Consider the following 15,227-nt stretch of genomic DNA (forward strand, 5'->3'; position numbering starts at 1 on the left):
GTGACTAATGAAAAATTTGTGTATTGTATGTGTTGGTGCAGAAAGATTGAAAGAAAAGAGAATGAAAGGAAAATAAGATTTTTGATGGGCGAAATGGGAGGAGCAGTTGTGTTGTGTTTGCACAGAAAAATGCCAGACTTTTGGGATGGCGCCATTTTAGTCGCACCCATGTGTAAGGTATGTCCTTCCTAATTTCTTAATCACTTTTCTAATTTTCCTAATTTCAATAAATTAGTTAAATTTTGTCGGACTAATTTTTATTTATTTATTTATTTTTGTATGTTTAAAGTACGTGATGTTTCTCTCTTTCACACGCTTTGGTCTTCTTGTGCTAGTGTTCCACATGCTCTTCTCTTAAATATTGCCTTTCCGTCCACATTATATTAATTTATCAAGATCGTCCAAGATACTTCACATTATATTACTCATTTAGATTTTTTTTTTTTTTTTTTTTTTTTTTTTTTTTTTTGAGAAAATTACTCATTTAGATTTTAAACATGTGGTATTTGTTTTCTCTATTTTATTTAAGTGGCTTTGATTTGGAATTTTAAAGTTTTGATTTTTATTTGGTTTGAATTTGGTCTAATACATATAATATTGGTTATTTTATGATCTATTATAGTCTAATTTTATTTTTATTTAATCTAATCTAATCTGATTTTAATGCGGAGTAAAATAATTTATAAATTATAAGAAAAAGGTTAATCAAGCTAAACCTAAACAATTGTATATTTAGTTTTTAACGTTAATTCTTTAATATTTTATAGCATTTATATTAAATTTGTATAAGAAAAATAAGCTTAAAATTCAAATATGATTATCTTTTTGCTACATTTGAGTTGGGCGGATTTTTTATTTTTTATTTTTTTTGTTTTTTGTTTTTTGTTTTTTTTGTTTTTTGTTTTTTTTGGCTAGAAAGGCATGCATAATTTTGTTGTTTTCACTTAAAATTATGTAACAAACCAAATTAGGTAAAACCACTTGGTCCAAACAACAAAGAAACAAACCTGTCAAAAAAAAAAAAAAAAAAAAAACAACAAAGAAACAATAATGTTACATATCATAATTTTTGATAATCCATTACTTTTATCTATTTATAACTATTTTTTTCAAGGGAAATTCCTTTATTAATAATTGGTAACTACTTGCCAGATTGCTGACCATATAAAACCAAGTCCATTTGTGATCAGCTGTTTGACAAAACTTTCCTACATTTTGCCCACTTGGAGACTTATTCCTGGTAATGATGTCATTGAATCTGCAGTTAGAGATCCTGAGAGGAAAAAAGAGGTACTTTTTATTTCTTTGTTCATTGATTGCCAATTACTCCGTTGAACTGTGAGTACTAGGTCTTCGATTGGAACCCAATAGATTCTAGCTGAGTTGGTCATTTTGAATTCGAGTCATGCTGAGCTAATTGTGTCCATGCATGTCAAATTGTAAATCAAATCACTCTAAGTAATTAGATTATATCGAATTGTTTTGAGTCCTTGACATCTCTATTGTCAATTTTTTTTACGGTAATTACGGGGTGCCCCCCTATCACAGGATTGGAGGGTTGTGAGAAATCAAACCCCCAGCGCATACGAGGCTCTAAAGGAAACAAATGTACTAGCTTCGATTAAAAAACTTGGGTATGAAAGTGTTAAGTTCATAAAAACACAATCATACAAAGTCGTTTATAAGCATAATCTTAACGTGTAATTGATGATGTAGGTGTTACCTCATAGAATAATATGCATTTAGAACACACCTTTAACTCCTCCAATTGAACATAGCATATTTAATTTTATTTTGAAAATATAATATGAAATCATTTTACAAAATACTACTTCAAATTTACAACAAAATGCATGTTATAATCAACGTCTCAATGTAAATTAATAGGTGAGGTCAAATCCATATTGGTACACTGGAAGGCCGCGCTTGAGAACAGCCGAACAGCTCTTTTCTGTTTCCTTGGATCTCGAGAAACGACTAAATGAGGTATGTATACACAATTGTATTCAATTTATTTAACTTCTAATAATTTCGTTAGCAACCAAGCTAAGCTTGGTCTAGTGGTGAGTTTGTCACGTTACAACCAAAAGGTTGTGGGATCAAACCCCACATTTAGGGTGGGGATTCTCTTACCCTTCCCACTCACTCTCAAATTGTCTAACCTGCTAACCCGGGTCGGGTTGGACCTGTGAGAGATTCCGGCCCGGTAGGACCCTTCTACTTACCGTAAAAAAAAAAAAATAATAATAAATAAGTAAAATTTCGTTAGCAACGTTTTTTCAAGAAATTTCTACAGATTCTACAGATAAATTAATAAAAATCTTAGTCACCATGATAAATGTTGATATGTTTACGAAAATGTCATTATATAAACTTTTTTTTTTTGTTTATCGTGATGATAAACTTATATTTTTCCTTTTTTTTTACCAGCATAAAATAACCTTTTCAACATATTTTGTGTTGAACCAATGAGTAGACCTACAAGTGAGTGAAAGTGTTTATTAAGATTATTGAAAGAGTATAAAAGTGTTGGGAAGTGTATCCCATATTGAAGAAACAAGAAAGTTGTGTCCACTATATAAGGCTAAGGGGCTGCTTCCCTCATTGCCATATGGTTTTGAGGTGGAACCTCTTTAGTCGTATAAAGTGGACAGTAGTGATGGGTATGGCCCAGACTCATTTATCATTTTGCGCTATATTGATATATTGAATTTGAAATAAGTTTGGCATTGAAAATAAACTCTGATCAACCCCGTTGTATTCAAACATAGGTAACATTACCCTTCCTAGTTCTCCATGGAGGAGATGACAAAGTGACGGACCCAGCAATAAGCAAGATGCTACACGAGTCGGCTACGAGCTTCGACAAAACCTTCAAGCTGTATCCAGGAATGTGGCATGCTTTAACCTATGGTGAATTCCCTGAAAACATCAACACCGTCTTTAACGACATCATAGGTTGGTTGGATGAGAGATCTGAGGGACCGAACTCGAGGATAGAGAACGCAAGCAAGGTTAAGGAAGACAGAGAAACTAGTGTTACATACCATGAGAAACCTACGACCTCAAGTTGATCGTTTTTTGTACTGTGTACTTCATTACTAATAGAATATGAAACACTTCATATTCTGTAATTATATTTGTGTAATTATGTAGAGAGTATACTCTTAATTATGCTTGTACATTTCCTATTTATATTGAGGCAATGATAATACATCTCTCAAGGAGATTTACACATTCTTACATGGTATCACAAATTCACAACCAATTGGAAATTTTTTTCTCTAAATTTCCACATCTCTAGGACCTCGGTCCGTAGCCTCCTTCTACCCTCTCCTAAGGCTCATGACGACCACCCCCCCTCCCCCTCCTCCTCCCCCTTCTACCCCTCCCTTTCACTAGTGGCGGAGCTAGGATTTTGACAATGGTAGGACACTGCCTAACGGGAAATCCTCTTATATCAAGGTCCTAAAACCCGTCTCTTTAATTTTTTTTTCAATTAAAAAAATCAATCGTGAAAGGATGTTTTTATATCAAGATTAAAATTTATTTAACAATCGTATATGTCAAACCTCAATTATAGAGTATTCCAAAATTAATCAAATGTTACCCCGACCTATTTAAGACTGTAACAAATGACCTTTGATAGAACCCATGACCTTTGATAGAAAAGTTACAATTCTAACCACTAGGATGTTGATTAGCTAAGATAATATTTTGCACTCTATATTCTATTTATCTAAAAAACTGACTTGAAAGAGGTTATTTTTTTATTTTTTTTATTTTTTTTCTTCTGGTAGGGCACGTGCCCTACCAGGACCCTAGCTAGCTTCGCCCCTGCCTTTCACCCTGCCTTTGTTGTATCAAACATCAAAAATTTGATGCCTATCACCCTCGATCAGGAAGAGGGCCATTACGCAACATGGGTGGAATTATTCCAAATTCATGCTTGTGCGTTCAATGTTTTGGACCACATAGACGCTGATGTTACTAGGCCGATTGATATGGACTATGGGTTAGTAAATCCGGCTCGAGACGCGTTCGTTGACAGTGAGTAGGGCCTCTTTCTCGTTGATCAGTTTGCCTTTGTTCTATTGAAAGGTCTCCAGCGACTTGGAGGTGTTTAGATGCCATTATTAAGCAATGGATCTATGGTACTATCTCTAAAGACTTCGTCCATACTATCATGAAGCCCGGTGCCACTACCCTCGAACTTTGGAACCGATTGGAGGAAATTTTCCATGACATTAAACATACCCGAGCTGTTTATCTGGAGGAGCAGTTCAATAACACTCACCTGGAGAATTTTGCTAACATGTCCGAGTACACCAAGCAGATTAAACTCCTTGCGGACCAATTGAGCAATGTGGGGAATATGGTTTCTAAGAGCAAAATGGTTTTGCAATTGATCACTGGCCTGTCGAAGGGAGAATATGATACGGTTGCTGCAATTATTCAACAGCCTGATCCTCTTTCGAGTTTCACTAAAGCCCGATCCCAATTTATATTGGAGGAAATCAGAAAATCAAAACAAGAAGAGCATGGCCAAGCCTTAGTGGCGCAAACCGCAGCCATTGACGTCTCTCCGTCGCCGCCGCCCACGTCTGATCAGTCACGTGGGGCCAGGGGAAGGGGTGGCAGCAATAGTAATTACGGCCGTGGTCGCGGTGGCCAGCGCGAAGGAAAGGGTCATAGTCGTGCTACTGGTCGTGGATAGCATACCAACATCAACCAACAGCCACAACAAGGCCAAGCCCAGCAGACCCAACGTTGGCCTAGCCAGCAGCAGTGGGGCGGTCCGTTTTCAGGGAGATGGGCCTCCCCTCCTTGCCCTTTTCCTACCAGCCCAGTAGGTTTCTTTCACCAACCTCAGCAATCCATTTTGGGCCCTCGTCCAAACCAGCAGGCCTATTTTATTCCGGCCCAGCAACAGGGGTATGACCCTCTTATGACTTCGACTGAGTTAGGTCAAGCTTATAGCTCTATGAGTCTTTCATCTCCTAATGACCGGTGGTACACGGATACGGGTGCCACATCTCATCTCACTAATAATGCTGGTAACTTTTCTAAACTGTTTAATTTGAGCACTCCTCAGTTTATTTTGGTTGGTGATGGCAAACGCATTCCAATTCTTAGCTACGAACATACCTCCACACCTCCACCCAACTCCCCTTCCAACTGAAAAACGTCCTTTATGTTCCTAACATCATTAAGAACTTAGTTTCTATTAGGAAATTTGCTTGTGACACCTCTGTTTTTGTTGAGTTTGACCCTCTTGATTTTTATGTGAAGGATCTTCATTTGGGGATGGTTCTAGCTCGATGCAATAGTGTGGGGGATCTATATTGTTTTTCTTCATCTTCCGCTGCAACTCATCCTGATCATCTAGCTTTCGCCGCTATCTCTCCTTCAACTTGTCATAGTAGACTTGGACATCCTGGAGCACCAGTTTTTAATTTTCTTAAATCAAAAAATTTGATAAATTGTAATAAAGGGAAAAATACCCCATTTTGCTATTCATGTCCTTTGGGAAGGCACAATAGGCTTCCTTTTAACTCTTCTACGAGTGTTACTTTTTCCCCTTTTAATTTAATTCATGCGGATTTATGGACTTCCCCTATTACTAGCAAATTGAGACATAAGTATTAATTGGTGTTTCTTGATGATTTCTCTCACTTTCTTTGGGTTTTTCCACTCAAATATAAGTCTAAAGTCTACTCTATTTTTCTCCAATTTAGAGCATACATCGCTACTCAATTTGAAAAACCTGTTAAAACATTTCAGAGTGATTATGGCCAAGAGACAACAGACCTTTTCACAAATTTTGTGATGATAACGAAATTTCTTTTAGGTTCTCATGCCCTCATACCTCTTCTCAAAATGGTAAGGCCGAGAAAATCCTCCATACCATCAACAACAAGGCCCGTACTATGCTCTTCCATGCTTCTTTGCCTCCTTTTTTTTGGGTTTATGCCGTTCAAATGGTCACTTATATCACCAACATTCTCCCGACCACCACTTTGGAAAACAAACCCCAACCGAAGTGTTATATCGTAGGTCCCCTTTCTATGACCATCTTCGCATCTTTGCTTGTATTTGCTACCTGAACCTCTCTTCTACGGCTAAGCATAAGTTTGCACCACGTTCAACCCCTTGTGTATTCTTAGGCTACCCATTCAACCATCGTGACTATCTATGCTATGATCTCTCAACTAATAAAACTATCATCTCAAGACATGTTACATTTCAAGAGTCTATTTTTCCATTCATTGACATCAACAAATTTAAGGAAATACACTATGAATTTTTGGATGCTAGTTCTATTAACACTCTTCTACTTCCTAGCCTAGTCCACTCGGCCCATACTCCAGCTAGCCCATAAGCGAATCCGGCCCACAATAGCTCCCTATTGGTTGGTAGTGGGCATAATAGTCCATGTATGGACCATGGACAAGTGCATTCTGACACGGCCCACACGTGGGCTACCCCTACTGGCCCATCTTCCCAAGCCGCCTCACCTTCTTCTCCTATGATCCAGTTTGGATCATTTGCTCCAAGCCCAATTGTTGTCCAACCCACACCAACTCCCTCTCCCAGTCCCCCTCTTCCATTGGTGCCCACACACTATATGGAAGCTCGAGCCCAACATTGTAGTTTTAAACCAAAATCCCCTTTAATATCATGACTCAATCCATTAGTCCTTTGCCTAAGAGTCCCAAACTTGCCATGTTAGACCCGAATTGGAATGCTGCCATGACAGAGGAGTTTGATGCTCTTACTAAACAACATACTTTGATCTTGTTCCAAGGCCTTCTGGTGTGAATATTATTCTCTATATGTGGTTGTTCAAGCATAAGTACAAGGAAAATGGTGACTTGGAGCATCACAAAGCTCGACTTGTTGTCAATGGAAAATCCCAACAGGTGGGTGTTGATTGTGATGAGACATTTAGTCTGGTTGTCAAACCGGAAACCATCCGTACTGTTTTGAGCATAGCTATGGGGAAAGATTGGCCGATTTATCAGTTGGATGTCAAAAATGCATTTTTGCATGGTGATCTCAGAGAGACAGTGCACCTGCATCAACCCCCAGGTTTTGTACATCCTAGTGCTCCAACACATGTATGTCGTCTTTGAAAGTCTCTTTATGGTCTCAAACAGGCCCCAAGGGCGTAGTATCGGCGTTTTGCTAATTTTCTTCTGCAAATGGGTTTCATGTGCAGCAAGAGTGATAACTCTTTGTTCATTTTTCACCGGGGTACTACTAAGGCATATCTCTTGCTTTATGCTGATGATATTCTTTTGACGGCCTCCACGGAAGCTCAAAGGAAAAAATCATTGACTTGCTCAAATACGAATTTGCTATGTCTGACTTGGGTAAACTGAGCTATTTTTTTGGTATCTCGATCACTCGCACACCTGAGAGTGTGTTCCTCAGCCAGAAAAAATATGCAGAAGAAATTGTTCACAGGGCTAAAATGTCAAATTGCAAGCCTGTCCCCACCCAGTTGACACCAAATCCAAGCTTAGTTCTTCGGATGGCTCCCCTGTTGCTGACCCGTTTCTTTACGGGAGTCTTGCCGGAGCTCTTCAATATCTTACTTTCACGAGACCTGACATTGCTTATGCGGTTCAGCAGATTTGTTTGTTCATGCATGCTCCTAGAGAACCACATTTTAATGCCTTGAAGCACATTATCAGATACATACAGGGCTCTCTTGATCATGGTCTTCATTGTATCACTCTGCACCGTCTAGTTTGAATTCCTAAACAGACGCGGATTGGGGAGGTTGTCCTGATACTCGCAGGTCTACTTTTGGGTACTACGGATAATCTTATTTCGTGGTCTACCAAAAGACAACACACATTGTCCAAATCGAGTACATAAGCAGAATATCGAGCCGTCGCTAATGTAGTTGCCGAGACTTGCTGGCTCCGGAACCTACTTCTAGAGCTATATTGCCCGTTGAGGCGGGCAACCCTTGTTTATTGTGATAATGTCTCAGTTATGTACTTGTCTAGTAATCCCGTTCAGCACCAACGCACCAAACACATCGAAATGGATATACATTTCATCCGGGAAAAGGTTGTTATGGGTCATATTCGGGTTCTTCAGGTTCCTTCTTCCTATCAGTACGCTGACATTTCCACTAAGGGTTTACCTCGGCAACTCTTTCATGACTTCAGATCCAGCCTCAATGTCCGGCCTCCTCCCGCTTCGACGGCGGGAGTGTGATAGAATATGAAACACTTCATATTATGTAATTATGTTTGTGTAATTATGTAGAGAGTATACTCTTAATTATGCTTGTACATTTCCTATTTATATTGAAGCAATGAGAATACATCTCTCAAGGAGATTTACACATTCTTACAACTACTTCAGAGACCCATAATTAAGTTGGTATATAGCTATGTCTTGTTACTCTTGTACATACTGATAACTAAGATGTCGTTCTGTTTTTTTATGTGTATTTGCGTCTATTTGTTCCTGGAGTAAAGAACTTCCATCTTATTGTCTAATGTACGTAAGGCCAATTGATATTTCAATCCAAAATATAAGTCCCGTGTAGATGCAGTCAAAGTTGTTGAAATTTGACTTGTAATTATATTATTCTACATTCAATATTCATATATATGGTCTTATATATAACAAATACTCCATCCATGTTTTAATAAGTGTTACAGTTTGATCGACACATAGTTTTAGGAAATTTAATTAACTTAAATAAAATAAAAGGTAAATGGGGTAGTTGGAGTATTAAAAAATTGTACTAGTAACAGAAAGATAATAAGGTTAATAGTTTATTGAAAAATAATGAATGTGAGAAGAAAAATATAATAAAATAGTAGTACTGAGTTTGGGTGGGTACCATTCCAGGAGAGAGACATAATATATTAATGTAGCTTTTTTCCAAAAAAGGAAGTATAACACTTATTAAAAAAACGGTCAGTTTTGGTAAGTGTAACACTTATTAAAACACGGAGATAGTACATAGTTATAAATTACTCTCAATTTCACTTTTTGTGTTATTAGAGTGGCTAACAAACACAATTCATGCGTCATAGTTGGCTACTTTTTAGAGAGAAGAGAGAAAGAGAGGTAGTACCAATGCTTGAACCCTGGACCTAGACTTCAGAGATTTCATTCTCTTACCACTAATCCACAATACGGCAAGAAACTCTTTTTGTTTGGACTTAGAGCATCCACAATGGTTGCATAAAAGGGTCTGCTAGCAATTTCTAAATAATTGCTAGCTACATGCTAGCCATTGGGGATCTACAACCACTTGTAGCTTTGCCAAATTACATAGCTCTATAGAACTATGTAGTTTCACTCCACCCAATGCTACTATTTATTTTTTTAATATATTTTATCTATTTATTAATATATTTATATATTTTATGTATACATGAGGGACATAAAAAAATTACAAAAAAATTAGCTTTCCATTGTAGAGGTTGTAGCTTAGAACATGTAGGTTGAGAATAATGATGTGGCAACCCTTAGCTACATGTACATTACATGTAGCTAGACATTGTGGATGCTCTTATATCATAACTTCACTTGTTGGCAGCATCATAAACGGAGACATAGCTAACGAGGAACAAAAAAAATTAAGTTAAAAATAGATAAATTAAACAGATTTTTCACGAAATACCACTGAGTTTTAACTAAATTCACCATATACCACCAACATTTTTCAAATTCACCATATACCATTCAATTTTATAAAAATGTCACAACATGCCATTAATGACTTACGGTGTTAACGTCCGTTAATCATTATTAAGGCTATTAAGACCACGTGACAACATATAATTGGTTTCCTTTTAAATTATTTCATTTTAAAATAATTATTTAATTAATTATCAAAAACATTTTAATAAAAAAACCAGCCACCCATCACGTCCACCCAGCCAGCCACCAACCGGAATCCGGCCAGCCAACCAGCGCAGAACCCGACTAGCCAGCCGGCGCGAAATCCGACCTACCAGCAGACGTGGATTCTGACCCAGCCAACCACCACCACCTTAGAATCCTCTCCCTCCCTTGAAAGCTCTCGCTACCCACCCACTGACGCCCAAATTATTGACGCCCAAATTCCTCCCTCGCGCCGACAAACCCAAATCAACGGCGCCCAAACCCCTCCCTCAACCACCTTCCCCCTTTCCCCCCTTAAACACCATCCCAAAACCCTAAACCCCAAATTAAAATCTAGGGTTTCAATTTTAGGGTTTTAAGTTTTCGATTTTCGGGCTAGGATGGCTGGTCGTTTTCCTTGTAGAGGAAGGGAAAAGGAAGTTTGGATGGGTAGGGGTTTTTAGGTGGGGTAAATTTGCGGGTTTTGGGTGGGTTGGAGGGCGAATTCGTGGTGGAGTGTGTGTGGTTCAAAGAAAGGGGGCAACCACGAAGCGAGTCAGGGCTGTGGTGAGGGACGGTGCCAGCGTGGTGGAGAGGCAGGCTGGGCTGGAGCAGTGTGGGGATAAGAAGGGGTGGTCATTTTTTTTCATTTAATTATTTTTTTTACTGATTTTCTATTGTTTTTATTAATTAAATAGGATCTAATAAGAAGACGCCACGTGGCATCATTAACTTTAATAGCTAACGGAGTTAATGAAAATGGCATTTGGTGACATTTACCTAAAACTTATGATTAAATGGTGAATTAAATTAAAACTTAGTAGTATTTCGTGAAAAATCCGTAAATTAAATTCCATGCAAATAATTTAGTTAGTAAGTTAGATGGCGCAGTGGTAAATTCTTGCTACATGCCCTATTTCAGCTTTTCCTTTTTTTTTTAAAAATATTTTTTTAATGTTATTATACATATACGTGGGTAAAAGCTTTTCCCTTTTTATTTTTTATTTTTTTTAAACACAAGATTATTCTATAAGGAGTATATATATATACCAGGTTAAAATTCCGTACAATGCACGGTTGTTAAATATGTTTGACAATAATTTTAAAAATATAAAGTATATAAAAAAAATTTCAAAATTATTTCATTTCATATATGGTAATAGGAAAGAAAATATCATAAGATACTATAAATAATATACTTAAATATTTTGCACAAAAAAAACTAAATAAATAAAAGAGAGAGAGAAGAAAAAAAACGCGGGAATTTTTTTTACAAGGTAATGACAAGTGTCATGAAGGATTTGATTTTAGTATAGGTAATAGATAGATAGGTGTATAGAATATTTCAAGCATCCCAAACTTGAACTCCACTGTGATCATGCACTTAAGCATGATGGTGTCCAAAGAGAAAGAAGCTAGAGCAAAAGAGTTGCCAACAAGTTTTAGGAACTTGTAAACCATTCAATTCACAGGGTGTAGGTTACACCCCTTCACGATTCTAGAGATCGCTAACTCCATAGTGGTCTGGAACCATGACAGGATATTCGGGGATGAAGGTACGAATCCAACCTAACAGAGATTGGACCCGCCCTAAAATAGGCCTCTACCTTATTCTTCTCATATTCATGTGCGCTTTTCGACTAACATGCAATCATTAGAATTAGCCCTAAACATGTTTAATCTATGTTGGTTGAATATTAATGCACAAATAAACTTATTATTGCCGATCACTTGAATTAAAATCATATTAGCCTAAACCAAATTATTAATTATCTTTTTTTTTTTGAAATATCTTATAAGGCGTGATTTCAAGTACTAATTCTCTTTAAACCTGCAGAAAAGGTGTGATCAAGCAACAACAATGATATATCGAGCAACATAATAACATTGACACACCAATCATCATCACCATAATCTCATCAAAGCATAATAATATCGGCAAGATCGTAGGCATGATACTAACAAGATTAATAACAAATCCTAGCATGCCACTAAACATTAAAGATGAAAGATTTACCCCTAACATGGCACTAACATGATATTAGGAAGAATAAGAAGCACCCTTAACATGATACTAGAAAGCATTAAAAACATCTTAATTAACATGATACTAGAAATTAATAAAATCTAAACATGCTCTCTAAAGAATAGGAAGTAAGCTAATTACTTACTTCGATGCCTCGTATCTCTTTATAATAACAAAATACACTCGTTAGTAAACTTCAATAAAATATTAAATCAAACAATTAAATTAAATAATTAAAATAAGGATTTGGGACCAAACTCAATGAACGTATCAACCTTTCACGTTAAGGGCGAAAGCAACTTCGAACTTGGCTAAGTGTGTCTAGAATTTGTGAATGTGGAATTGTGTTTGTAAAAAACAAGGTTTAGAAAGCATGATAAAGAAAGAATAATCTATTGCTTAAGAAGGAGAACAGAGAGATGGTGATTGTTGGTGATTTGAAAACGGGGAATAACGAACCTATTTTTAGAGAAAATCGTCTCGAAATGATCAGAAAAAGATCGAATTGAATTCGATTTGGAGTAAAACTACTTCTATTGGTGCGCGACAGGGTCTCGCGGCGCGATGTTGCTGTCATTTCGCGATGGTGTTAAAAGATAAAATACGCTATTTGGAGTCCTTTTCCTAATAAAATTAAGTAATTAGACTCCGTAATTATCCTAATTAAAATCAGATTTATCATTTAAAAACACTTATTTTATTCCAAATAAAAATCTTTATTTTCTAAAAATATAATTATTAATCCTAATTCCACTAGAATCTAAAAGAACCTTTTAGATTATTCTAAAAGATTAAAGTCAATCCTAATGACTCTAGGAATAATATGCATGAGGCCAAGAGAGGTCACCTACCCATGTCACATGGCATAACCCTAAGCAAGAAGTAGTGTCTACAGACACCTGATGAGCAAGAAAGGATGAATCAGATTCCATATGCTTTGCTAATTGGATCAATCATGTATGCCATGATATGTACTAGGCGAGATGTATCATATGCCTTGAGTGCTACGAGCTGATACCAATCAGACCCAGGAGAGGCCCATTAGATTGCGGCCAAGAATATCCTAAAGTACCTGAAAAGGAACAAGGATAAATTCCTGGTGTATGGTGGCTTAGAAGAATTAGTTGTTGAAGGTTATACCGACGCAAACTTCCAGACAGACAAAGACGATTTCAAATCGTAATCTGGATATGTGTTCTGCCTAAATGGAGGAGCTTTTAGTTGGAAGAGTGCCAAGTAGAGCACAACTGCAGATTTTACAACTGAAGCCGAATACTTGGCAGCTGCTTAAGTGGCTAAGGAGGTTGTTTAGATTCGTAAGTTCGTTGGTGAACTTGATGTTGTACCCTCTATCAAGGGTTCAATAGCTCTCTATTAAGACAACAATGGAGTTATTGCTCAGGCCAGAGAGCTAAGGGAACATCAGAAGTTCAAACATGTCAAGCGGCGATTTCACATGATTCAAAAATGGAAATCAGAAGGTGAAATCGGAATTTGTAAAGTTAGAACAGATGACAATGTAGCCGATCCACTTACTAAACCTTTGCCTCAAGTGAAACACAACAAGCACGTTGAGGCAATGAGAATCAGGCACGTTGGAGACCAGCTTTGATTTCCCTATTTAGTGTTTTAGTTAATTTTTGAACATTTTAATGTAAGGCACTAAGAAAAACCATTCATGTTTAGGAATAATTTAAATTTCATGCAATTTTATCACTCCGTTTGCTATTTAATTGTGGTTTAGGATTAAATAATGAGTCCATTCAATTATGAGAATATTCAAAATAGGGTATCAAGACCAGTCTTGATAAGGAAACACCTATTAAGTGAACATTGAATATTATAATAAAAAATTATCTCTAATCGAGGTCATTTAAACGATGGATGATTAATGACCACTTGATATTAGTGTGTAGTTTGATTTATAGCACCGTTTCTTGTGCTACAAGGACATGATTGTCATAAATCATTTGCACAGACATTGGTTTGGAACCATACTGGAACGACCTATGAGAATACATTAAGAGATTTAAAAATCGTCATAAGTATACTTCTCATTATGGCTATCGCAACCTATTTCCTTAACCATGAGTATTGTGAGTTCTCTTATTTGAGTACTAGTCCGCTTTGATGTTAGTCAAACGTCTGCCGTAAAAGGGGATTATAACAGAAACACTCAGGCGGCTAGGTCCTCTCGATAAGAGAAGCTACATTACAAGACTGGGAATGTCTCCCTACTAAAATAGGGAAGATGTCTTTGTTGTTTACAAGGCCTCTCGAAGAGCAAAGACTGTAAAAATGCATGGCCGCGCTCGGATGGATTTTTGAAATCATCTGTTTATTGACAGTCGGACTCGAGATCGAGAAACACTTCTGGACCTAATAAGGATGACGAGTAAATCTTACCTTGTAGTTCATGAAGAGACATTAAGCGACATAGGAAAAAGGTTATACACTAAAAGCGCACTTATTCGGAAGGGCAACTAAAAGATTGATAGGAATGGTGTCCTTCGAACAAGTGTATTATTCCAATAGAGGGTTCAGAATTATTAGAAAGTTAATTATTCAGTGAGGTCAAGTGATCGAAATGCCTAGGTGGAGGCCGCTTCCGATCTGTAATATTAATGTATAATTAATATTGCAGCTTAATCTTGATTGAACCCTTCGGGTCACACCCAAGCAACTAACGAACCGACGCGATGAATTAATTCGGAAGTAATTAATGAGTCACTCGAGTAATTAATATTTTGACGTAGGAAATTCGAGCTTAGAGCGTCGAATCCGAGCGCCGGAAGTCGAGTCTAAATAATAAAGGACGAGACGGTAAAATTACTAATTAATCAACAATTTACCGAAATACCCCTTGGATCAGAATGCCCTGAGAAAACTGATGCCTAGGGGCATTTGGTAAAGCCGAGGTGGCTAGCAAATGCACCAAGCCGAGCGTAGGCTGGTTGGTGCGTGTTAGCGCACCATGGTTGGCATGGTGCTAGCCACAGCAACCGACCAAGGCCAGCAGCTAGCTGGGCCGAGGCTGCAGCTGCAAGCCTTACCAAGGCAGCAGCCCAACCGGCTGCCTTGGTGCTCCATTTGGGGTGCCACGTGGCAGTCGGCTATTGGTGCTTGAATGGTGTAGGTTGCCGGCTATTTGGAGCTCCTTGGGGATCAAGTTTGATCCCCTCCACTCCTTGTGGTCCTCACCTAACTCTTCTCCTAAATGTGCCACTTGTTGATTTATTAGTTGTTTGATAATTAACTTTATTTTGATTTAAAAATAAAAGGAATAATCAATTCTCCCACATTGATGGAAGAGAAATTCTCACTCATGATTTTCCCT

At 37.4% G+C, this 15,227-nt stretch overlaps 1 protein-coding gene across 1 annotated transcript; it reads left to right on the plus strand.

Annotated features, from left to right (window-relative positions):
* The first annotated feature begins 55 nt into the window (after nt 1–55).
* Nucleotides 56–3,240, plus strand: LOC145579307 (caffeoylshikimate esterase-like). Its single transcript, XM_081636558.1, has 4 exons — nt 56–177; nt 1,153–1,290; nt 1,888–1,986; nt 2,772–3,240. Exons 1-4 carry the CDS (start codon nt 85–87, stop codon nt 3,072–3,074), a joined length of 633 nt encoding a protein of 210 aa, XP_081492684.1. The 5' UTR covers nt 56–84; the 3' UTR covers nt 3,075–3,240.
* The last annotated feature ends 11,987 nt before the right edge of the window (nt 3,241–15,227 follow it).

Source organism: Chenopodium album, chromosome 14 (genome assembly GCF_948465745.1).
Source record: "Chenopodium album chromosome 14, dcCheAlbu1.1, whole genome shotgun sequence".
Lineage (NCBI taxonomy): Eukaryota > Viridiplantae > Streptophyta > Magnoliopsida > Caryophyllales > Amaranthaceae > Chenopodium > Chenopodium album.

What these genes read in the sequence shown, in the direction of transcription:
- LOC145579307 (XM_081636558.1), top strand. Translation starts at nt 85, where the DNA reads ATGGGCGAAATGGGAGGAGCAGTTGTGTTGTGTTTGCACAGAAAAATG. An exon ending in TAGTCGCACCCATGTGTAAG is followed by an intron (nt 178 to 1,152) that starts GTATGTCCTTCC and finishes ACTACTTGCCAG; the next exon opens with ATTGCTGACCATATAAAACC. An exon ending in ATCCTGAGAGGAAAAAAGAG is followed by an intron (nt 1,291 to 1,887) that starts GTACTTTTTATT and finishes GTAAATTAATAG; the next exon opens with GTGAGGTCAAATCCATATTG.